Consider the following 26,473-nt stretch of genomic DNA (forward strand, 5'->3'; position numbering starts at 1 on the left):
GAGACGAAGATTACAGACGGAGTTTGACCTGCTGACCATTGGAGAGGCAGAGACACAGTGGAGGGAGGCACAGGGGATACATTATGAATATGGGGAAAAGGCGAGCTGGCTGCTGGCCCAACAACTTCGGAAGAGGGGAGCGGCGAGAGTGATCGGAGGAGTTAGGGACGGAACGGGAAAGATGGAGCAGAGAGTAGGGAAAGTGAACGAGGTGTTCAGGACATTTTATGAGAGGCTGTACAAGTCCCAACCCCCGGAGGGGAAAGAAGGAATGATACACTTTTTGGATCAGCTAGAGTTCCCGAGGGTGGAGGGGCAGGAGGTGGCAGGTCTGGGGGCGCAGATTGAGGTGGACGAGGTGATCAAAGGAATAGGGAACATGCAAGCAGGGAAGGCCCCGGGACCAGACGGGTTCCCGGTGGAATTTTATAGGAAGTATATGGACCTGCTGGCCCCGCTCTTGGCGAGAACCTTTAATGAGGCTAAGGAAAGGGGGATATTACCCCCGACAATGTCGGCGGTGACGATATCGCTAATTCTGAAACGAGATAAAGACCCGCTGCAGTGCGGGTCATACAGGCCCATCTCCCTCCTAAACGTAGACGCCAAACTGCTGGCCAAAGTGATGGCGACAAGGATAGAGGATTGTGTCCCAGGGGTGGTACATGACGACCAGACAGGGTTTGTAAAGGGGAGACAATTGAATGCCAATGTACGAAGGCTGCTGGGGGTGATGATGATGCCCCCACCGGAGGGGGAGGCAGAGATAGTGGTGGCGATGGATGCAGAGAAGGCATTCGATAGGGTGGAGTGGGACTATCTGTGGGAGGTGCTGAAGAGATTTGGGTTCGGGGAGGGGTTCATTAGATGGGTTAGACTCTTGTACGGGGCCCCGGTGGCAAGCGTCGTTACAAACAGGCAAAGATCGGGATACTTTTGATTACATAGGGGTACAAGACAAGGGTGCCCCCTGTCCCCGTTACTGTTCGCGTTGGCAATTGAACCATTGGCCATAGCGCTGAGGGACTCTAAGAGGTGGAGGGGGGTGCTTAGAGGGGGAGAGGAACATCGAGTGTCACTATATGCAGATGACTTACTGCTATATGTGGCGGACCCGGAAGAGGGGATGCCAGAGGTAATACAGATACTCGGGGAGTTTGGAGAGTTCTCGGGATACAAATTAAGTATGAGAAAGAGTGAGCTTTTTGTGATGCACCCCGGGGAACAGGGCAGGGGGATAGATGCTCTGCCGCTGAGGAGAGTGACAAGGAACTTTCGATACTTGGGGATTCAGGTGGCCAGGAACTGGGGAACCCTACATAAACTTAACCTGACGCGACTGGTAGAGCAGATGGAGGAGGACTTTAAGAGGTGGGATATGGTGCCCCTGTCATTGGCGGGCAGAGTACAGGCGGTTAAAATGGTGGTTCTCCCGAGGTTTCTTTTCGTGTTTCAGTGCCTCCCCATCCTGATTACAAAGGCCTTTTTCAAAAAAATAGACAGGAGTATTATGGGCTTTGTGTGGGCGGGAAAGACCCCGAGGGTAAAGAGGGGGTTCCTGCAGCGCAGTAGGAACAGAGGGGGATTGGCACTGCCGAGTCTGAGTGACTACTATTGGGCCGCTAATGTGTCGATGGTCTGTAAGTGGATGAGGGAAGAAGAAGGTACGGCATGGAAGGGAACGAGTCTAAAAGCGCTGGTGACGGCGCCGCTGCCGTTCTCCCCGAAAAGGTACACCACAAACCCAGTGGTGGTGGCGACCTTGAAGATCTGGGGGCAGTGGAGACGACACAGGGGAGTGACGGGTGCCTCGGTGTGGTCCCCGATAAGGAATAACCACAGGTTCATCCCGGGGAGGATAGATGGGGGATTTCAATGTTGGCAGCGAGCAGGAATTAGGAAGCTGAAGGACCTGTTTGTAGACGGGACGTTTGCGAGTCTGGGAGCATTGGAAGAAAAATATAAGTTGCCACCAGGGAATGCTTTCCGATACATGCAAGTGAGGGCATTTATGAGGCAACAGGTGACGGAATTTCCGCAGCTCCCGACGCAAGGGATCCAGGATAGAGTGATTTCGGGGGCATGGGTTGGAGAAGGTAAAGTGTCCGAAATATACAGGGAGATGAGAGACGATGGTAGAAGAGCTGAAGGGAAAATGGGAAGAGGAGCTGGGGGAAGGGATCGAGCAGGGGCTGTGGGCAGATGCCCTAAGTAGGGTAAATTCTTCGTCCTCGTGTGCCAGGCTTAGCCTGATTCAATTTAAGGTTCTACACAGAGCGCATATGACGGGAGCAAGACTGAGCAGGTTTTTCGGGGTGGAGGATAGATGTGGAAGGTGCTCAGGAAGCCCGGTGAACCACACTCACATGTTCTGGTCATGTCCGACACTGCATGAGTTCTGGGAGGGTGTGGCAAGAGTGATTTCAAAGGTGGTGGTGGTCCGGGTCAAACCAGGCTGGGGGTTAGCTATATTTGGGGTTGCAGAAGAACCGGGAGTGCAGGAGGTGAAAGAGGCCGACGTCTTGGCCTTTGCGTCCCTAGTAGCCCGGCGAAGGATTCTACTTATGTGGAAGGAAGCGAAGCCGCCGGGCGTGGAGGCCTGGATAAACGACATGGCAGGGTTCATAAGACTGGAACGAATAAAATATGCGTTAAGAGGATCGGCTCAGGGGTTCACCAGGCGGTGGCAACCGTTCCTTGACTATCCCGCGGAACGATAATGGAAAACCAGAAAAGACAGCAGCAGCAACCCGGGGGGGGGGGAGGAGAAGAAGGGGGGGGAAGGGGGAAGGGGGAGTAAGGGGGAAGGGGGGGTAAGGGGGAAGGGGGGGGAAGGGGGAAGGGGGAAGGGGTGGGGAAGGGGGGGAAAGGGGAAGGGGGGGAAGGGGGAAGGGGGGAAGGGGGAAGGGGGGGAGGGGAAGGGGGGAAGGGGAGGGGGGGAAGGGGGAGGGGGGAAGGGGAAGGGGGAAGGGGGGAAGGGGTGGGGAAGGGGGAAGGGGGAAGGGGGGGGCGGGGGAGTATTATCCCGTGTTTTTGTTTTTTGCCAGTTGTTGATATTTGCTTTTTGGTTGATCTCTTTTTTCATTTGTTGTTAGTTTAATATATTATTTAAATAACGTTTAATGTATATTCCTTTATTAAGTTGTAAAAACGGAAAATTTCTGTTTGAAAAATTTCAATACAATATATTTCAAAAAACAAAAGGGGGATTTCTTGGTTTTCCTGGGACTGGGCAAGGGGGAAGGTGACCCGGGCGGGGGCCTCCACACTGGCTGGTTTAAGCTGGCCAGTGAACGGGAGTGAGATGGGGGGGGGGGGAGGGCTGCAACCATCGGAGCCTGGTAGAACAGGTTTCGGTGAGTCTAGCCGGAGGGAAAAGTTTGGGGAAGGAACCGAGGCTGGGGGGAGGAGTTTACAAGAGGAAGTGGAGGGGAGGAGTCTGGGAGGGGGTGTCTACAATTCATGGGTGTCATTCACGGTACTCTTTCGGGGACTGGATGGCATTGAATATTAGGAGGGGGGTTGGGGGGGGTGGACAAGAAACTAAAGATTGGGGGGGAAGGGAAAGTCAGGGAACCAAGAGGTGAAGTAATCAGTGGGAAGCGTAGCTGCTTAGGAATACAAAAAAGCACGAAAAGACAAAACTCAGGAGAGGTTACGATAGTCCCCATCCCACAAAATATGACACAGTGTATGGAAAGGCTCAGTAAACCAAGGTCCACCACACTAAGAAAAAAAAGGACGGTCAATAGAGAATTAAAGGTGCTATATTTAAATGCGCGCAGTGTACGGAACAAGGTTGATGAGCTTGTGTCCCAGATTGTAACTCGCAGGTATGATGTGGTAGGCATCACAGAGACATGGTTGCAGGGGGTTCAGGACTGGCATTTAAACATCCAGGGATTCACAACCTATCGAAAAGACAGGGAGGTGGGCAGAGGAGGCGGGGTTGCCTTGTTATTAGGAATGAAATTAAATCAATAGCACTAAATGACATAGGGTCAGATGATGTGGAGTCTGTGTGGGTAGAGTTGAGGAACCACAAAGGCAAAAAAACCATAATGGGAGTTATGTACAGGCCTCCTAACAGTGGTCAGGACCGGGGGCACAAAATGCACCACGAAATAGAAAGTGCATGTCAGAAAGGCAAGGTCACAGTGATCATGGGGGACTTCAATATGCAGGTGGACTGGGTAAATAATGCTGCCAGTGGACCCAAGGAAAGGGAATTCATTGAATGTTTACAGGAGGGCTTTTTGGAACAGCTTGTGATGGAGCCCACGAGGGAACAGGCCATTCTGGACTTAGTGTTATGTAATGAGCCAGACTTGATTAAAGATCTTAAAGTAAGGGAGCACTTAGGAGGCAGTGATCATAATATGGTAGAATTCAATCTCCAATTTGAAAGAAAGAAGGTAGAATCAGATGTAAAGGTGTTACAGTTAAATAAAGGTAACTACAGGGGCATGAGGGAGGAACTGACGAAAATCGACTGGGAGCAGAGCCTAGTGGGAAAGACAGTAGAACAGCAATGGTAGGAGTTTCTGGGAGTAATTGAGGACACAGTGCAGAGGTTCATCCCAAAGAAAAGAAAGGTTATCAGAGGGGGGATTAGGCAGCCATGGCTGACAAAGGAAGTTAGGGAATGCATCAAAGCAAAAGAGAAAGCCTATAATGTGGCAAAGAGTAGTGGGAAGTCAGAAGATTGGGAAGGCTACAAAAACAAACAGAGGATAACAAAGAGAGAAATAAGGAAAGAGAGGATCAAATATGAAGGTAGGCTAGCCAGTAACATTAGGAATGATAGTAAAAGTTTCTTTAAATACATTAAAAACAAACGGGAGGCAAAAGTTGACATTGGGCCGCTCCAAAATGACGCTGGTAATTTTGTGATGGGAGACAAGGAAATAGCTGAGGAACTAAATAAGTACTTTGTGTCAGTCTTCACAGTAGAAGACATGAGTAATATCCCACCAATTCCGGAGAGTCAGGGGGCAGAGTTGAATATGGTAGCCATCACAAAGGAGAAAGTGCTAGAGAAACTAAGAGGTCTAAAAATTGCTAAATCTCCGGGCCCAGATGGACTACATCCTAGAGTTCTAAAGGAGATAGCTGAAGAAATAGTGGAGGCATTAGTTATGATCTTTCAAAAGTCACTGGAGTCCGGGAAAGTCCCAGAGGATTGGAAAATCGCTGTTGTAACCCCCCTGTTCAAGAAGGGAACAAGGAAAAAGATGGAAAATTATAGGCCAATTAGCCTAACCTCGGTTGTTGGCAAGATTCTAGAATCCATTGTTAAGGATGAGATTTCTAAATTCTTGGAAGTGCAGGGTCAGATTAGGACAAGTCAGCATGGATTTAGTAAGGGGAGGTCGTGCCTGACAAACCTGTTAGAGTTCTTTGAAGAGATAACAAATAGGTTAGACCAAGGAGAGCCAATGGATGTTGTCTATCTTGACTTCCAAAAGGCCTTTGATAAGGTGCCTCACGGGAGACTGCTGAGTAAAATAAGGGCCCATGGTATTCGAGGCAAGGTACTAACATGGATTGACGATTGGCTGTCAGGCAGAAGGCAGAGAGTTGGGATAAAAGGTTCTTTTTCGGAATGGCAACCGGTGACGAGTGGTGTCCCGCAGGGTTCAGTGTTGGGGCCACAGCTCTTCTCTTTATATATTAACGATCTAGATGACGGGACTGGGGGCATTCTGGCTAAGTTTGCCGATGATACAAAGGTAGGTGGAGGGGCAGGTAGTATGGAGGAGGTGGGGAGGCTGCAGAAAGATTTAGACAGTTTAGGAGAGTGGTCCAAGAAATGGCTGATGAAATTCAACGTGGGCAAGTGCGAGGTCTTGCACTTTGGAAAAAAGAATAGAGGCATGGACTATTTTCTAAACGGTGACAAAATTCATAATGCTGAAGTGCAAAGGGACTTGGGAGTCCTAGTCCAGGATTCTCTAAAGGTAAACTTGCAGGTTGAGTCCGTAATTAAGAAAGCAAATGCAATGTTGTCATTCATCTCAAGAGGCTTGGAATATAAAAGCAGGGATGTACTTCTGAAGCTTTATAAAGCATTAGTTAGGCCCCATTTAGAATACTGTGAGCAATTTTGGGCCCCACACCTCAGGAAGGACATACTGGCACTGGAGCGGGTCCAGCGGAGATTCACACGTATGATCCCAGGAATGGTAGGCCTAACATACGATGAACGTCTGAGGATCCTGGGATTATATTCATTGGAGTTTAGGAGGTTGAGGGGAGATCTAATGGAAACTTACAAGATAATGAATGGCTTAGATAGGGTGGATGTAGGGAAGTTGTTTCCATTAGCAGGGGAGACTAGGACCCGGGGGCACAGCCTTAGAATAAAAGGGAGTCACTTTAGAACAGAGATGAGGAGAGATTTCTTCAGCCAGAGAGTGGTGGGTCTGTGGAATTCATTGCCACAGAGGGCGGTGGAGGACGGGATGTTGAGTGTCTTTAAGACAGAAGTTGATAAATTCTTGATTTCAAGAGGAATTAAGGGCTATGGAGAGAGAGCGGGTAAATGGAGTTGAAATCAGCCATGATTGAATGGCGGAGTGGACTCGATGGCCGAATGGCCTTACTTCCGCTCCTATGTCTTATGGTCTTATGGTCTTATTTAACGTTGCAACATGTTCCAAGGTGCTTCACAGGAGGCGTATCAGACAAAATTTGACATGGAGCCATATGAGATACAAGGTTAAAGGCCAAATGCTTGGTTAAAGAAGGTAGGTTTTAAGGGTCATTTTTAAAAAGGAGAGAGAGAGGTGTAGAGATTGTAGGAGCTTAAAGCCATGACAGCTGAAGGAACAGTCTGTGTTGGTGGAGTGATTAAAATTAGGAAGTGTCCGAGGGGCTAGAATTGGAGGAGCATAAATATCTCAAAGGACTGTTGAACTGCAGTGTATTGCAGAGATTCAGGGCAAAATTCTCCGGAAACGGCGCAATGTCCGTCGACTGGCGCCCAAAACGGCGCAAATCAGACGGGCATCGCGCCGCCCCAAAGGTGCGGAATGCTCCGCATCTTTGGGGGCCGAGCCCCAACCTTGAGGGGCTCGGTCGGCACTGGACGAATTTCCGCCCCGCCAGCTGGCGGGAAAGGCCTTTGGTGCCCCGCCAGCTGGCGCGGAAATGACATCTCCGGGCGGCGCATGCGCGGGAGCGTCAGCGGCCGCTGACAGCATTCCCACGCATGCGCATTGGACTGAGTCACTTCTGCCTCCGCCATGGTGGAGACCGTGGCGGAGGCGGAAGGGAAAGAGTGCCTCACGGCACAGGCCTGCCCGCGGATCGGTGGGCACCGATCGCAGGCCAGGCCACCGTGGGGGCACCCCCCCGGGGCAAGATCGCCCCGCGCCCCCCCCAGGACCCCAGAGCCGGCCTGCGCCGCCTTGTCCCGCCGGTAAGGTAAGTGGTTTAATTTACGCCGGCGGGACAGGCATTTTAGTGGTGGGACCTTTGCCCATCCGGGCTGGAGAATCGAGCGGGAGGGCCCACCAACCGGCACGCCGCGATTCCCGCCCCCGCCGAATATCCGGTGCCGGAGACTTCGGCAACCGGCGGGGGCGGGATTCACGCCAGCCCCTGGCGATTCTCCGACCCGGCGGAGGGTCGGAGAATCTCGCCCACAGAGTGATGAGGTCATGGACGAATTTGAAAACAAAGATCGTAATTTTCAAAATCGAGGCATTGCCTAACCAAGTATCCAAGGAGCCAATGTAGATGAGGAAGCACAGTGGTGATGGGTCCCCATAAAAGATTAACAGAGAAAACAATGGTATATTCGTTTTAACATCATGGGCGAAATTCTCCGGAAACGGCGCGATGTCCGCCGACTGGCGCCCAAAACGGCGCAAATCAGACGGGCATCGAGCCGCCCCAAAGGTGCGGAATCCTCCGCATCTTTGGGGGCCGAGCCCCAACCTTGAGGGGCTAGGTCAGCGCCGGACGAATTTCCGCCCTGCCAGCTGGCGGGAAAGGCCTTTGGTGCCCCGCCAGCTGGTGCGGAAATGGCATCTCCGGGCGGCGCATGCGCGGGAGCGTCAGCGCTTGGCATTGGAGGGAGTCTCTTCCGCCTCCGCCATGGTGGAGGCCGTAGCGGAGGCGGAAGGGAAAGAGTGCCCCGACGGCACAGGCCCGCCCGCGGATCGGTGGGCCCCGATCGCGGGCCAGGCCACCGTGGGGGCACCCCCCGGGGCCAGATCGCCCCGCGCCCCCCCCCAGGACCCCGGAGCCCGCCCGCGCCGCCTTGTCCCGCCGGTAAGGTAGGTGTTTAATTTACGCCGGCGGGACAGGCAATTTAGCGGCGGGACTTCGGACCATTCGGGCCGGAGAATCGAGCGGGGGGGGGGGGGCGCCAACGGGCACGCTGCGATTCCCGCCCCCGCCGAATATCCGGTGCCGGAGACTTCAGCAACCGGCAGGGGCGGGATTCACGCCAGCCCCCGGCGATTCTCCGACCCGGCGGGGGGTCGGAGAATCTCGCCCCATATGTTTTTTCTTCATTATATGACACTCAGCTAAATATCTCATCTCAACATAATACTTGTACACCTGTATATGTTTGCCACTACTAATTTTGTTGTAGACAAATTATTTAAAGCAGAATATTACTAACTTTGTTTTTTCCCACCTTACCAGGAATGGGGATATGCTTTCAATGTACATGGAACACATCCATCACTGCTTTAAATTGGATTTTCCAGGTTCAGCTTTCAGGCAGGTGTTGAGCAATTTAGGAAGCCTGCGTGTGGTGCCATCCTTCACACCGGGTGTGCATGATCAGCTCCCAAACCCACCTCAAGAACACATTTCATATCATAAACTGGTCTCCCGAAGGAACATAGTCCCAATATTGTATGATTTTTTCCTTGTGCAAGCAGGCATGCTTATCATCCTTGATGAATTCAGGGGAGCATTGGCCTCCAGAAAATAACATATTCCATGAATTTCCTTTGGGAAGTTTTCTGGAAGGTCACTTCGCGAGCGTGGTATGAACTTAAAACTCTCATCTCCCTTTAATAGCCTACATTTAAAATGAAACAAAGGTTAAAAGAATCAAATGAAACAACACAAAGGTCCTGTACCCAGAATATAACATATTCGACATTCACTAGGCGATAGGCAAAGAAAAAGCATTGAATAACCAACAGTTAATACTACTTGCAATTAAAAACAAGCTCTTCCTTGGTTCCAGTGTTTGCTGGATTAAGTTTGCTGGATCTAACAGGGCCCAGTTTGAATAAACGATTTCTTCTAGCCATCTCATAGGCAAAGAAAAGACATTGGGTTGACTTGGGGCAGGATTTTCCGTTTGGGAGACAAAGCTTCCCCCTTGGAGTACATTCACTCCTGGTCTGCGCTGGCTCTAGAAGCGGTATCCAGGAGCGATTCACTCTCCCTTGCCATCCAAATGCTTATAAACATCTAGGAAATAAGTGCTTTCACTTGTTTTTTTCTCAGCAGAAAGCAACTAACTTCTTTGATGTGGTAAGAACCTATCAATCATAGCTCGATGTTTATAAACATTAAGGTTAGCTTCAAAGGAGGGTACTTGAGATGCATTCAAGTGTGAAGGGAATTGAAAATAAACAATCCAGACACCTGGCTGTCTGGAAGCTATTACAGCCGACTAAAAGCTATTTCTCTTTGAAAATTTTGCACAGTTAAGTGAGTTTAGAAACCCACTTAGCCCTGCTGATGCTGAATCGAAAGGCTAGCAGCATCTATCAGCTTTGCCGATGAGACCCCAGCCGGGCGCCGTTTAGCACTGGTCCCCAGAAACAGAGACTAGGCGGAATGGCACTCGGAGGTGGGGGGGGCTTTGTTTCACAGGCGATCGGTCTGGGGATTGCGTTGTGGGATCGAGAGATCGGGGTGCCATTTAAAAATGGCGTCCCGAACTCTTCATGTGCTGAGGAGCTCTGTTAGATAGTATGGTCAGTGCCGACGCTGCAAGTGCCCAAGACCAAAACAAAAATCTACAAAGCAAAGGAGACAACATGGGCATGGAGATTATGGTCTGAAATTGTTGAACTAATTTTTTTCCCATATCCTTTGAGCTCTTTCACACGTGCTTCTTGCTATATCTGTGTACCATTTTTGGCTGCCTGTGCGAGATGCTTTAGTATACATTCTTACAATGTGATACAATGGTTGCTGGTTTCATCGATATTGCAGAAAAAGAATGACTGCCTGTGGCATTGCAGTAAATTACAGTGATTTTCTCCCTACCAATATATAATGAGCATTTTAGAAATGCCTTTGTGTCACCTTGAGAAGCAGTAAGTACCTTGAGCAACATTCTGTCATTGCACTGTTCACCCTTAATTCTCTTAAGAATTTAAATGCAGTCCAAAGAGGAGTAATAAATGTCAGCTCTGCTGGTTAGAACGGGGAAGTCATTTTCTAATAATATCTATGTAAGATTTGAGTTAAAGATGATCCATTAATTAGCCACAGCTTGCAGACGAGTTAAATAAAACTGGGATCTGAGAAACATCCCTCTGGTGGACTTTGGTGTGAGGTGATAAGGTGAAACAAAAATATCTCTCTCTTTAAGATTGTTCTTTTTAAAGAGTAACCTAGGAAACTGTGACCTCTTCTGATTACGTGGTAAATTTCTGCTACAATATCTCATTTTCCCTGTCAGGTGAACTGGAGAGTAGATTTCTGTTTGATAGGCACTGTCCTATTGCATAAAACACATGGCAGTGTCAGAAAAATATGCAGGGAGGACCCTATCCGATTTGTGAAATGCCCAACCTTCTAGTAGACATTATACATCACCCTAAATTGCCATTCACCTTTTAACACAGGATAGTGATATTTGATCTGCATCCCATCCCAAGTTGGCAAAATGGAAATTCCATGGATAATAGAGTCCTTAAATAAATAGATGGTGGCTCGGAATTCTTTTATTTTCACTTTTCTACTATCTTTTGGTGCTGGGTTAGGGCTTTTTTTGACTGTTTTTCTCCATTTAGGGAAGGAAATCTGCCATCCTTACTTGGTCTGGCCAACATGTGACTCCCGACCCACAGCAATGCGGTTGACTCTAAACTGCCACTCAGTTCAGGGGCAATTAGAGATGGGCAACAAATGCTGGCCTTGGTAGCGATGCCCACATTCCATGAAAGAATAAAGAATTTGTTTTATTTTTACATTTTCTCTATTGTTTAGCTATCTGTCATTCTTTTGTATCTATTGGGAAAGTTTATGTTGAAACAAAATCGTGGAAAGCAAAAACGCAGAAATCAATTGAGCAGACATTGGGAGACAGTGAAGAACTTTAATAAAGTAACTCTCACAATACAAGTTCATGCAGCAGCTCAGGGAGTGACAAAATGTCTAAGTGAAAGCTGTAGGTCCTCTGGCAATCAACAAGTCAAGTTCAAATTAATAATGCAGGTTTTTTTTGAATGAAATATTATATTTCATGTTGCTATGGTACAAAATGAAAGAAGTCAAGAAAAGAAGATTAGCAGGCAGCACAGCCCAACTGCCTGCTTTCACCATTGTGCTCCCATCATATATGTAAATCAGGGAGGGGGCTGATGCATTCGTCAATATCCAACAATTTCATCTCCTTTCTTTCTGAATAGCACCAGGTGTGTGATATGGTTTCTCAATTGCGATGCTCCATTTCCCATCAGAGGGCAGTCATGGATGCAACAAGGCAGCAGCTTCCAGTTCATCCTGCGCCGCCATCATTTGCACCTCTTAACCGGTACACTGATGACTCACCCAGTATTTATTTCACTGCAGCCTCCGAGAAATAAATCACTATGTCAGTGCTGATAAGTATTGATGAGACAAAGACAGGTCATTTGTCTGGCTTAGGACCACTGATAGAGCTAGCAGGCAGATGGTCAATTCTTAAAATCATTAAAAAAGGAATAAATGTTCGGGTTCACATTTAGGGTTGTAACTTCAAATATAGTCTACATTTCAAGATATTGGGCGCTATCAAACCAAATGGGAACTATAGCGAGCGTGGTTAGCCGCGTGTTTTCGGAAGCCAAAATGCCGAGAAACACAATGCTATCTATCCAGTTAGTTACGGGGCCTCAGCGGGAAACACGCTAGAGCCACACTTAGTCCCATTTCCTGACTGAGGAGACCCACTCGTCAAAGCTCCTCAGTGCAAGGAGAGGTCGGGATGCCATTTTTAAATGGTGTCCCGATTTCCCGATACACAGAAATGACCCCCGAACCCCCACAACCCCCAACTCACCTACAAGGGGGTCGGGGGTCCTCCCCCCCCCCCCCCCCACACCCCACCTCGTGCAAAGGCTACTCCCGGGCCCAAACACCATGGTGCAAAAAATACCAGCTTTGTATCTTGGCACTGCCAGCACAGCACCTTGGCAGTGCCCCTTCCAGCTGTCAGTGCCACCTGGGCACCTTGACAGTGCCAGTTGGCACTGCCAAGGTGACAGGCTGGCAGTGCCAGGGTGCCAGGTAGTACCAGCAGTGCCAGGGTGCCACTATGCCCAGAGGGCAAGCACCTGGGGGCCTCTGATCCACTGGGAGACCCCGTTCAAGGAGACCAGTCCTGAACGTCGCTCGCCCAAGATTTCCAAGGTGAAGGGGCTGTTTCCCAATGCCTTGGTTACCTCAGGGAATTTCATATTAGAGTGAGACCATCTCTCTTGCTCTAATATGCAGATTTGCCAAAAAGTCATCCCGCTCACAATGGATGGACTTCACATTGCGACGTCTCGTGAGATCGCATTAAATCGCATGAGGTGTGGTCAGCCGGGTAGATTCTGGGAGCGGGGTCTGCTGGCAGTTACCGGCCACTTGGCCATGTCGCGCTGCTTTTTGGGCAAAGCATGGCCAGTAGATCGTACCCATGCGTATGATGTTCATGTCTATGTTAAATAGCCTAAGAAGGGGAAGAGAATAATGCCTATGGATGATAATTTGAAATGATTTGGGGGAGAGATTTGCAGCTTCAGATTCTCCCTTCTTCATCAGTGCAGTTTTGTATAGGAATGCTCAGGATGTCCGATCCAAGGAAGCTTACAATTGAGTCTTCTGATTCTGGTCCTTTGTATGTCGACAGGGACTCATGGTCATGGGGTGGGGGGATAAGCAGGAAAGTGGAGCTAAGGCCACAATAAGTCATGATCTCTCTGAACGTCAGAGCAGATTCGATGGGCCAAATGGCCCACTCCTGATCTTATTATGCACTATCCTGTCATGCAAACAGGAGAGTAGTCTTCAGATGTGAGAAGCAGAAGGAGTACATACACAATGACCGATGTGCTCAACCAGTAGCCCAGCTCATCCAAAAGACCAGGATTCTGCAGTCTGGAACCAGGCCCGTGGGGCCAGAGCTGCTCTAAGATGACCAGTGTCTGAAGGCCATCTGTAGAGTCCTCCAAGGAATCCATACAGACTTCCAAGTATTTAAAAACATTCATTCTTGGCATCGCTAGTAAGGCCACTATTTATTGCCCTCCCTAGTTGCATTACAGGTAAAGACAGGGTAGATAAAGGTAAAATGTTTTCACTGGTTGGAGATTCTAGAACTGGGGGCATAGTTAAAAATTAGGACCAGATCATTCAGGAGAGATGTTAGGAAGCATGTCTACACACAAAGGATGGTAGAGGTGTGAGATAGATACATTTTTGTTAAGCAAAGGTATAAATGGATATAGGTTAAAGGAGATATATGGAGTTAGGCCACAGATCAGTGATGATCTCATTGAATGGTGGAGCAGGGTCAAGGGCTGAATGGCCTACTCCTGTTCCTATGTCTGAGAAGGTGGTAAAAAGCAACATTCTTAAAACATTGCAGTCCATATGGTGAAGGTTCTCACATAATGCTGTTAGGTTGGGAGTTCCAGGATTTTCACCCTGAGGCAAAGAAGTAATGACAGGATTTGGCCAAATCAGGATGATTTGGAGGGGAATTTGGAAGAGTTGATGTTCCTATGTGCATACTGCCTATGTCCTTCAAGGTGGTGGAGATTGGGGTGTGTGGGGTGCTGTAGAAGAGGTTGAAGCCTTTGGGATCCACTTTGTAGGAGCAATAGGATCGTTACATTAACAGACAATGCAAGTACCAGGGCTTTGCACAAGTATGATTCTATATTAGCTCAGTTGGCTGGATGGCTAGTTTGTGATGCGGAGCGACACCAACAGCGCGGGTTCAATTCCCGTACTGGCTGAGATTATTCATTAAGGCCCCACCTTCTCAACCTCACCCCTCACTTGAGGTGTGGTGACTCTTGGGTCTACTCTCAAAGGGGACAGCGGCCTCTGGGACAGTGGCGACATTTACATTTTTTAATCCAATTATGAAATGAATTCTTCTAGATATTTTTTCTGGTGTAAGGTTTTCAGGCAATTCGGCTCTTTTTGGGACTGTGTTCAACAATAAAACCCAGAGACTGTAAACTGGACACTTTTCAGCCAAAGGAACATAACCAAATTTACCAGCAGGCTTGGCCCGCTGAGCTGGGTATGTGTATGGATATTTACAAAAAAAAAACCCCGGAGCTGCAAGGAAGAAGGAGCCAGACAACTAGATAGGGTTAAACACAGAGACAAAGGGGCATGGTAATACAAAGGGGCCTGCCTGCGAGCAGGACAATGGGATGGTCATAGCCCCCATGCAGATGTAAATGACTTTGTCTCCACCAGAGCGGAATCCAATCAACACCCCATCAACATAGCGAGGTGAGAATAGCAGCGATCTCCGGAGCAGATGGAAGACCTTGAAAATCTTCAAGAAGGAGCTTGACCTCGTTATCTCAAAAGGTAGACTGTCTGGGCTTAGTATATTGCGCTGGAAAAGCCCCGGAAAGGTAACCGGTGGAAAAAAACCAAGTTGGAGACGGACCTAGGGGAGGTACTCCAATCTTGACAGAAGCCGCCGGCAGGAACTCACTGGTCGGAGGGGGCGGAGCCCGCGCCAAACTCAAACTACCAAGTTGGAGGCGGACCTAGGGGAGGTACTCCCATCTTGACAGGTCTGACCGGCTCAAAGGGGGTGGGACCAGCGGGAACTTTAAACCTTTACAGACTCAATGCAAAAGGGGCTGGCCAAACACAGGAAAAAACCCAGGTAAACGGATATAAAAGGGGCCTGCGTTTCAATTGAGGGTCTCTTGGCTTGACCTCTCCACCTTCGACTTGACCTCCTGCTCGAGCCGCAGCCTTGGACTATAAGTACCCTGCAGCAGCGTGCGAAACTCCCTTGACTTTGATAGTGGTTGAGGCTTTGGGGCAGGGGGCTTGGTTTGTGTGCTCTTTTACTCAATTTTGTACCATTGCTAAAATTGTGTACCGATAAGATTTTACGTTGTGTCCGTTATAGAATTTCCTTGATAGACATAGTTTTGTTAGAGCTTAAGGTTTTGTTATATTTTTTTCTGTTTGGTGATTTTGACCTGGGTTTTTCAATAAACCTCGATTTGAATTGTAATTGGAGTCCGTTCCAATTCTTCGATCTCTCACCAGCGATCTCTGACCAAGTCATATTTAAAAACTCCTCACCCTAATTCCGGGGTCGAGAACCTAGGGTAATCTTGGAACGATTCGAACCCGTTCACTCAGGACAGGCTGCTGGTTAGGTGATAAACAGCAGTGTCCTATTCTCTCTCTTGGGAAAGCTACTCCAGCGAAGTAGGAACCGGGTGGGTGTTTTACCACCGGCAAGAGAGAGAATCACCTGGGCATTGGTGGGGGTCTGGATATCTGTGCGATATAAGCCTCAGGCTTCCGGTTAGGAATAAACGGCAGGCTTGATTCAGTGCTCTCTCCCGCGGAGGTGTCCCAGTGCGGCATCCCCTGGCCTCTGAAGTTTCAGTGCCAGCTGGAGAGAGACACACACAGATATACAAACCCCAGATATCGGCCCAGTAGTGGAGTAAAACAAGAAGGAACCCGCTACACTGGATTAAGCTTTTGGTGCTAATATTTGAGTCAAATGAGGTTGACACTCAGGAGTCTGGTGTCGAACAGGAAAAGTAGTTGTAAGGATGGCAATTATAAAGGTCGCATGACTATTGTATTCTGAAAGAATTCCTACAACCAACATGCAAGCCTATTGTTATGAGTAACTTTTAATACTTCTGAATGCCAATGGATGGACCCAATCCAATATGGCAGAAGGTTCAGCTCTGGCTCAGAATGGGGCACATGTTACTCATCATCTTGCACTCTCAGGTGCTGTTTCACACCTCCAAAATGAGTACAGCACAATACAATTTTTAAGCTATTAAGTTGAATGAAATTAACACTGATTAAAAAACAAAATACCAAATAAGGCAGCAATGGTGAAAATAACCCAATCCTAAGAGAGATAAAGATTTGGCCTGCTCAAAATTGGCTTGCAAATGTCAGAATAATTAGGTGTGCTGTCTTTTCCCATTCTCAGAGAGGTAGTTGTTAGCAAGAACCAATTAGTTTTGTAATGGTGATCAAGCTTATTGTTAGGAGTGTGTTCGAAAATATTCAAATGAGTTAGTAAGAGCACTTACTTGATTTTTACAGTCTTGTATTAATGATGTTGCTTGAAATCTGTATTTGCTAGCCTGCGGCAGGTCCCTCTTTGAAACACATGCTCACTGGCTGGAGGATCCAATTAGAATATTGCTGAACAGCACACTTTACAAAGTGCAGTGAGCTGGATTTGTACCAAACTCTATCATGGAGCCTAGCATTTAATGGCACTCAATGCAAATTAGCTTGGGTTGCTTAGTGCTGTTGCTGAGTACACAATAACAAGAGAGTGAACACACGCTGTACGTTGTGCTGAGATTTAAGATACCTTGTTTGGTATCTGGTCAAGGTATTCGGGACATTCGAGCTGTGTATGGCCCAATGTGGTTGCTAAAAACTGAAACGAAATAACTATACTTAACAGAAACATGTCACACCTTTCAAAGTTTAATTAAAATAGTTGTAATAAGGGTGGCAGAATGGTTGACTTCTGTATAAATGTGTGCCGCAGAGTGATACTATGTAGATTTATGTGTGTAATTCTTCAAATGATTCCTGTCTGAAATTCTGTCCGGACACTTCTCTATTTAGAGAACCATTAAATTACTAGAGGTCACAAGGCAATATGGGGTCGTGGGGGGGGGGGAAGGAATTGTCCTCCATGATCCTGCCTGTAAACAGTAGAAAATAAGGAAAATTTTGGATGGTGAGGATGTTCCTCTAATTTTTCAATTGTGTGCAGCCTGTGTTGCATTTGGTGATCCCTCTTAAGACTGTTTCACATACATGCATCTTACATGCATCTTAGATGCATGTTCTGGGTTGCTGTATGCATGACTTGCACCTGTGGGTTTAGAAGAAACATTGGGAGTGAGGCCTACTCCACTCTCACCACCACTGGAACTGCACCCCGGCAGGCCTAATGATATACCTCTGGGAAGTTACAGGAAATCCTGGAACAGCACAATGGAGATGAAAATTTGATGTAACATCCCCAAGCAAAGCAAAGAATAAACTCCAGTCTAATACTGTCAGAAGAGAAGGAAGAAAATGAAAAAGAATTTTTTAAAAAATCTCTTGAGATTTGCTTCAGTGTAAATAGAGCCAGGGAAGGCAAGAGGAATTTTCACTTCAGAAGTGTCAGTGTGATTTTACCCTGTGTATTGTGAATTCATGATGTAGAGAAGCAAATCTGTCAGCTGGTGATCATTAATTACAATGTTTTCTGTACACTCCGAGATCCAGTCAAGATGCTGGGCTCTAGGCATGTCATAATCTGTACGAGCGGGACTGAATCACACTGTGTTTTGTACTTACTGGTATGTTGTGGGACTGACGTTTATGCGCCGCGGTTGACTTCCTGACTCAAACCTGCTGGCCAGAGTCACGTTGTTTCCAAACAAACAATAACGAGGCATTTTCACACCAACAACTCCCGCCAGTACAGAGCCGGAATGGATCCCAATCCGTAACTTTAAAAACAAAAGGCACCTTGTTAAATACCTGAGACGCTCATATCATCTCAATGCTTTACACAACAATCAATCTCACAGAAATTAGTTAATATTATGATTCCAGTTGAATTCCAGAATGGAACTCTGGCTCTTAGAAAATGTGGAGGAATACAGTCACTTGTTTGCTGATTAGTTTTTAACAACAAGAAAAAAATGATTAAACGTGAAAAGTTTGATTACGATACAATACTCCTTTACTCCCTAAGATACTTTACTACCTTTACTCCCTTAGGAATCACCTCCCTGAGTTTCACAAATGTTCACAGATTTCAAGGATAACACCCCACTCTGAAATCAAATGCCAGGTGCCACTCAATCGATCTTTCGTGGATTTCTCTTCAAATTCCACTCAGATGATTGTCACATGAATGTTTTTAAACTTCACTCTCACAGAAAGAAAGGCTTTAAAATCTTCTTTCAAACAATGCTTTCCATCAACAGTTTCCATCATAAAATCAACTCCATGGGTGGGATTCTCCCCTACCTGGCGGGGGGGGGGGGGGGGGTCCCGGCGGGATGGAGCGGCGTGAACCACTCCGGCGTTGGGCCGCCCCAAAGGTGCGGATTCCTCTGCACCTTTAGGGGCCAAGCTCGCATCTTTAGGGGCTAGGCCCGCCCAGGAGTAGTTGGCGCCCCGCCGGCTGGCGTGGAAGGCCTTTGGCGCCGAAGGGGCTCCGCCGTCCAGCAGTAGTGCGCGCATGCGTGGGAGCGTCAGCGGCTGCTGATGTCATCCCCGCGCATGCACGGGGGGGGGCATCACCTACGCGTCGGCCATCGCGGAGACCTACACGGCCGACGCGTAGTAAAAAAGTGCCCCACGGCACAGGCCCACCCGTGGATCGGTGGGCCCCGATCGCGGGCCAGGCCACCGTGGGGGCACCCCCCGGAACCAGATCGCCTCGCTCCAGGACCCCGGAGCTCGCTCGCGCCGCCAGGTCCCGCTGGTAAGGGACCTGGTTCAATTCACGCCGGCGGGGCCGGCATAGCAGCAGCGGGACTTCAGCCCATCGCGGGCCGGAGAATCGCCGGGGGGGCCCCGCCAACTGGCGCACCGCGATTCCCGCCCCCGCCGAATATCCGGTGCCGGAGAATTCGGCGGCCAGCGAGGGCGGGATTCACGCCGCCCCTCCGGTGATTCTCCGACCCGGCGGGGGGGGGTCAGAGAATCCCGCCCCAGGTGTTTCAACTAACCTTTCAAACAAGGTTTCTTCTCCACTGTTTTAGCAAGTAATCACCTCCAGGTTTTCCAACCCTCCCTTTGAAATTCCTTTGTCTTGAATTGCAACATGCATCCAAAATTTTACACAAACTCAGGTACTCAGACCCCAACAGAACACTATTGCTTCAAAAACTGGAAATAAGGACACCAAACCTCGTGATTGCTTCAGATATGTGGCTCGTCGGTAGCTAACCTGATCGGTTCTTTTCTTCCCAGATCTGACTTCCATGAACAGTATCCTGTTCCAAATGCAGTTCTTCTTTGTTCCTTTTTACTTCAATATACCTGGAGCTTCTTTCCATTCCCTGGTTTCTAGAATGAACTAACTGTCCTTTAGTACCTCTAGAGCTTTCTTTCATGCCCATTACTCTATTTCATGGTTTTACTGCTTTTAGCAGAGCTGGGAGCTGTTTACTCTCTTGCTTCCTTACCCCAGCTTCTATGAATACAGCTAAAACGACATTCAAAAAGGCACCCCAGTTACTAAAAATTGACTTTTTAATTCTCCCAGCTTGTTTACTTTTCATGCTGTAATCCTCTCTAAGCACAATAGAAGAACAGTTGAACAGACTAAACCCCCACACATACAAAGACCATTGTCTAGCATGAATCTAATTAGAGTTTTACGTCTCTTACACTGAACGACTAAATTAAACCCACTGAAATCTTATTTCCGGCGAATCGCGCCACGCCGCCCCGACCACCGCACGCGATTCTTCCACCCCCCCCGAAACCAGAGCCGCGAGAATCGCGCCGGGCCGCTTGGAGAATCGGCGCAAACGGCGAGCGACGATTCTCTGGCATGGATGGGCCGAGCGGCCGCGTGTAAACGGCCTACTCCCGCCGGCGCCCTCCACACCTGGTTGCTGCCGGTGGGTACTCATCACGAAGGCCTGTGGGGGGGGGGGGGGCGGAGGGGGGCTCTGTTCCCGGAGGGGTCCTCCGGTGTGGTCTGGTACGCGATCGGGACCAACCGATCGGCGGGCCGGCCTCTCTGTTTGGTGGGCCTCCTTTCTTCCGCCGCCGAGCTTGGATCCATCCGCCATGATCTAAAACTACTTCTGCTTCCCTGGCAACTAAAACACCACACAATGTTGAACAGGAATAAAATTACCTTCCAACTTGTATATTTCCCTCACGAACCAACAATTATTCATTGATCAATGGACTGCAGTGTTAACTTTCGGGAATTAGACTTTGTGCCATTATAGTGGAAGGTGAACCCAAGGAGAGCTCCACCTCACACAAGGCGCACGTTTGAATCACCTCACCATGATCCACACACCCCACAATGGCGTCATCCCCCCCGCCCTTTACCAAATGGCAACCAGTCACCTGGAGGACTATTGTTCACATTACATGACTTGAATCCACCTGTACTTCTAGCTCCAGATCACTAGAAAGTTCCTGCCAGGGACTGCGACAAAAACTGAGGCACAGAAAGCCATCTGTTGCTGGCAGCATTATAAACTTGCAGCAGCAGTAATGGGTTTTCACTGTGGGGCCTTCTGACTTGTGTCCAAACATTGCAGCCAGAAGGCATCTCGCAACAATCTTCTTGACTGGATTAGTGTTCTGAGTGGAAAATAAGGCCCAAGATTCAATTAAGACCACCTGTCTAATTTCAGTGCATTAGAATGCTTATTCTGCCCTATCACAGGGAAATTCCATGACCCCCAACTATGCCAAAGGCTCAGGGTGAGGGCCCTCTGGCACTTTCCCTTTGAATTTCATCCAGAAACCAAGCATTTCCATGTGCCAATTGGCAAGATTCAGCTTCCTTGTGTCTTACACAATTGGTCCTGCAATTATAGAAGTGTTTCTTCTGATTTATCATGAGCAATGTCATAGCAAATCCATTAATATTAGACTGAGAATTTAATTTTCGCCATTTAGTATCTATCATCATTGACCTTGGTCAATAGATTGTGTCCATGTTAAAGCATTGCTGCAGATCATTAAACTACCTACATCAATTCCTCATCCAGCAGCAACACTAGAATCAGAATATTTAAGTACCTTGCCAGGTGGTGTTCTGGCAGCACGTAGGTTGGGTTAAACCGCTGAAAGGAGAAGTAAAGGAGGTTAAAGAAAAAAGAGGTTCAAACATGAAATGCCATCATGTTATGATCAGTATCACCCAGAGCAGAGTTTTTCAAATTTTTTTTCCCCAGGTTCCACTTTTGCCAACTGGCTGACCTTCGGGACCCACGCTGGCCGCGTTATGCAACACACAGAACGTTCACTTTATTTTAATGTGAAAGAGGAGCCTGTTTGGTCCTCAGAATTCTGCCAGTTCCTTTGTGTTGGCTTCATATTTGTGCAGGAGGAAGTCTTACAACACCAGGTTAAAGTCCAACAGGTTTGTTTCAAATCACTAGCTTTCGGAGCACTGCTCCTTCCTCAGGTGAATTCACCTGAGGAAGGAGCAGTGCTCTGAAAGCTAGTGATTTGAAACAAACCTGTTGGACTTTAACCTGATGCTGTAAGACTTCTTACTGTGCTCACCCCAGTCCAACGCCGGCATCTCCACTTCATATTTGTGAGAGTGAAAATCCAAACTCGCACATGTAGGTCATCGTGAATTGCAACAAAATGCTTGTTTTACTCAACACTGGATACTCCTGGTTAATGCTACTCCAGGATGCTGACAGCCTCATGAGCTTTTGGCGTGTTTTTAATGTGGTCCCACAGGTCAGGTACAGCAGTGTAGTATTTTCATTTGGAATCAGCTGTAAGTTAATACCTGACTCTGGGGTCTCAACCTCAAAAGCAATGTTTCACAGACAACATGGGCCAGTGGGATTCTCCCGCACTTGGCGCGATGGCCCGACGCCGGCGCTAAGAACGGCACAAACCACTCCGCCGTCGGGCCACCCAGACGTTGCGGAATCCTCTGCACTTCTGGGGGCTAGGCCGGCGCCGGAGGGGTTGGCACCGTGCCAACCGGCGGTGAAGGGCCGCTGTGGTCCTGCGCATGCGCAGAACCGCTGGCGTGTTCCTGCGCATGCGCAGGGGGTTTCTTCTCCGCGCTGGCCATGGCGGAGCCTTACAGAGGCCAGCGCGGAGGGAAAGAGTGCCCCCACATCACAGGCCCCGCCCGCAAACCGGCGCCGGGGAATACGGCAGCTGGCGTAAGAGCAGCGAAGTGGGATTCACGCCGCCCTCCGGGGATTCTCCGACCAGGCGGGGTTTGGAGAATCCCGCCCCTTATCTTTCAAAATCTGAAAAATTCTCCTCTCGTTTGTCAGTACATCCCTGCATATAATACAAATGGGCTTTACATCCTTATTTGCATTGGCACAATTGTCAAAACAAATCTTCATGTTACAAATTGCGAAATGTTTACCCATTCCTCTTGTGCACAACGATGGACATGGAATTTACATCTTTTAGCAGTGGATGGGGAGAAAAATATACTTAACTCTCCGTGGGTCTTTCCTTCTGGTTTAGCTGGGTGGACTAGGTTTAGTAATAACTTGAACATTTTTCACCCAGCCGGCTGAGAAAAGTCTCAGCATCCAAGTTTTCTGGTGTCTGATTTGGGACAAGATACAATTGGAACCTTTCCTCATAAGAATTCCAAGTCTCATAATATTCATCAAACGCGTCCATGGCCCCACTTTTTCCCACTGTTTTTCAGATCCTGCATCCCTGATCTGTGCTTCTTCAGCCTTTCTCCCTTCCATTTATATACCTAAAACAAGCAATCTCCAAGGCCACAAACAAATTAGTTCTTTCCTTGCCTGGACTATTGGTTGCCGAGCAGAAGGTTGCAGAGCTGGTAGCCTTCCAGGTACCCATTACCGCAGTCTGTTTACAGTGCCATGTGCGTGCTCTCCGCAGCTTCTATCCACTACAAGGAGTACGCCTGAAACTTAAATTCTTTTGCTTAAGTAAGTCACAGTTGTGTCCTGATTAATTATCAAAACACTCATTTTGCACTAGCAGCTGTCGCGATCGATTGATTGACTCGCTGATGCCTCTCTACGATCTGAATGGTATTCTATTTTTTAAAACTCAGCCCACATGTTGACATGTTTTCTTCAGACTTCCAAATCTTCATCGATGGTTTTTTATAACCTGAATTCACGTCAGCAGTTTTTTCTTCTGTTATATATTTATTCTTTCCGCAAAAATAAAAAGAAGTCGAGGTGCCAAGGGTGTGATTGGTGTGGCGCAGTCGGAAGGGGATCGATGATGGTGGACATCCAAGGGTGTTCCTGCAGGGTCACGTGACATGGGCTGGGGGTAGGCTCAAAAAGGAATATGGCTGATTGACATGGGAGGGGGCGGGGAGCCCCCGACCAGGCTGGTCACGTGGAACATGTGTGAGTTGAATGGGCCAGTCAAACAGTTGTGTGCATTCGCGTACTTTAGGAGTCTGAAGGCGGATGTGGCCTTTTTGCAGGAGATGCAATTAAAGATAGGGGACCAGACGAGGTTGAGGAAGGGATGGGTGGGGCAGATGTTTCTTTCGGGAATGGATCTGAAGACGAGGGGGATGGCGGTGTTGGTTAATAAGCTGTTGCATTCGAGGTGGCGAGCATTGTGGCCAATCCGGGGGGGGATTGGTAAGTGATGGTTAGTGAAAAGTTGGAGGGAATGCTGGTGGTTAATGTTTATGTCCCAAATTGGGACGATGTAGATTTTATGAGGTGGGTGTTGGGGAAAATTCCTGACTTGGACTCGCACCGGTTGATTATGGGGTATGGATTTTAACACGGTTAAAGAACCTTGGATCACATTGGTGACCATTAGTCCCACATACTGTAGCCACAATACATCACCTGTCCTACACCTTTATATTAATTAATTTATTGCCTTATTTTCTTTTCATTAATAAACCCTACTACTCCTAATAAGTTTTATTACTGCCAGTAAACATTACTACTACTAATAAAAACTTACAATTACTTATAAATTAACTGAGTCTTTAAAAATAAATGAGAAAAATACTCACCAACCTATCAATTACCTGTTCCTGTGACGTCACACTGATTTTCCACAGAAGGTGCATGGTCTGCTCTAGGACAACAGACTGGACAACTGTTTGAGATGCTGCTGCTCTGCTCTCCTCTCACATTCTTCTGTGGTCTGCAGGTCCACCTCCCTCAATGCCGCTTAAGTTGTGCTGCTCCGCTCTCCTCCCACACTCTTCTATGGTCAGCAGGTCCATCTCCCTCAATGTGCCTATGATGTGCTGCTCTGCTCTTCTCTCACACTCTTCTACGGTCTCCGGGTCCACCTTTCTCAGTGCTGTTTTAGCTGCTGACCTCCGGCTTCATTGAAATAATCAAGGCAATTTGGCAGTGTTTATGGTGCCTCCAAAAATAGCACAGCCATATGGCTGGACTGAATATATTGGCTGCATGCATCACTGGCCCTGCAGGTTGACAGGATCTTGTGGTAAAGTTATGGAGCAGTGTGGATCTCTCCTTCTCTCCCTCTGCACATTCTGTATTTAGATTAGTTCTCTATTGTATTAGTAACTTTACATTTGTCACAAGTCGACTGAATAAAAGCAGCTCACATTCCTTGGACAATAGTTTGGAAATCACGGTTTTGGCAAAATATAGTTCATAGTATTTTCAGTGCAGAAGGAGGCCATTCGGCCCATCGAGTCTGCACCGACTCTTGAAAAGAGCAACCTATCCAAGGTCCACACCTCCACCCTATCCCCATAACCCAGCAACCCCACCCAACTCTATGGGCAATTTTGGACACTAAGGGCAATTTATCATAGCCAATCCACCTAACCTGCACATCTTTGGACTGTGGGAGGAAACCGGAGCACCCGGAGGAAACCCACGCACACACGGGGAGGATGTGCAGACTCCGCACAGACAGTGACCCAAGCCGGAATCGAACCTGGGACCCTGGAGCTGTGAAGCAATTGTGCTAACCACAATGCTACCGTGCTGCCCGGTATGATATTCCATCATTGAACCTTAACCCCACTCCAGAGGTGTGAAATGCTAACTATTTGAATTATTTTTGTTAAATAAAGACCATTTCAAACCTCAGGGCATTCTGCAAATGAAGCCTTTAAAAGTCTGCTTCTCTATAATGTCAATACTCGGTATCTCATTGAAGAACAATCACAGAATAGAATCCCTGCAGCGAAGAAAGAAGCCATTCAGCCCATTGAGTCTGCACCCACTCCCTGAAAGAGCACCCAACCTCGGTCCACTGCCCCACCCTATCCACGTAACCCACCTAACCTGCACATCTTTGTGATACTAAGGCAAATTCACCTAACCTGCACATTTCTGGATTGGCAGGATCTTGGAGTAAAACAATGTTCTGGACAATCATACTTTATTTTAGCCAAATTAATGATAACTATACAATGTTGTAATGTTCATAGAAAATTGAACAGAAACACATTTCATGTTAACATGTACAGCTCATGCAAGGTGTGAGAAATATGCATTACTACTCGCGCTGATCTGATCTAAGAACAGTGGCAACTTCTATAATCGATAATAAAAAGTATTATTCTTGCAGCCTTCCATCAGACTTTGAGAAACACTCAGATCATCAAGAATTAACAATGTGCTAATTACTCCTTTTATGTATCTGGGAATACATTCTTGCTGGTTCTGCGTCACGTGATGTGTAGTGATGACAGCAGAGTGTTTGCATGGGTTTTGGGCAGATCACCACCTTGATTGTATGAGCAACACCCTTAATAAACCTCTCATCATGTTTTTCAAGAATCCAGAGTGTGGGCACCCCCATACCTTTTCTCTTTGCGGCAACAAAGAAATACAACAATTTAATGAAAAAGAGTAAGATGGGAATAATAATTGAATTAAGATGTGTTTATGTTGGTTTTCGCACATTTGGCAGCTCCCGCTCGAGGTGTTTTTTTCCGGTCCTTTTCCCTGGTTGCCGGGTGGATGTTTTGGAGAAAAAACAGTGCAGAGGTGGTGGAGGAAAGTTATACGCCATTGGTGAGGTCGGTGGATAGATCCGTGGACCAGAATGGGTCGAGAAGGAAGGAACTGCAAGAGCAAGAAACTCTTCATATGACTCAGGGAAAGATGGTGGAGAGTAAGGGATCGGTTCTACCAGTCTAGTGGTCGATGGAGCTGTTGGTGGACTTTCTGAACCAAACATTTAACCAACAGAGGAGAGAGGCTCAGGAGGACCTGGCGAAGGTGGTGGACCCGCTGAAAGCGGGGATCGACTGTGCAGAGATGAGGCTGGAGACCCAGAGTCAGGCGATACAGAAGGTGGAAGAGGCAGTGGGGGG

At 47.9% G+C, this 26,473-nt stretch overlaps 1 protein-coding gene across 2 annotated transcripts in view; it reads right to left on the reverse strand.

Annotated features, from left to right (window-relative positions):
• Positions 1-8,370: 8,370 nt before the first annotated feature.
• Positions 8,371-26,473, reverse strand: part of gucy1a2 (guanylate cyclase 1, soluble, alpha 2) — a 379,990-nt gene continuing 361,887 nt past the window's right edge. For both annotated transcript variants that reach the window (XM_072476754.1, XM_072476755.1), the window contains exons 7-8: positions 17,797-17,951; positions 8,371-9,046 (exon numbers count right to left, since the gene is read on the reverse strand). In XM_072476754.1, coding sequence (XP_072332855.1) covers positions 8,839-9,046; positions 17,797-17,951 — 363 coding nt within the window. In that variant the 3' untranslated portion in view covers positions 8,371-8,838. The remainder of the gene's footprint in view (positions 9,047-17,796; positions 17,952-26,473) is intronic.

This window comes from Scyliorhinus torazame, chromosome 15, assembly GCF_047496885.1.
Source record: "Scyliorhinus torazame isolate Kashiwa2021f chromosome 15, sScyTor2.1, whole genome shotgun sequence".
In the NCBI taxonomy this organism is placed as follows: Eukaryota; Metazoa; Chordata; class Chondrichthyes; order Carcharhiniformes; family Scyliorhinidae; genus Scyliorhinus; species Scyliorhinus torazame.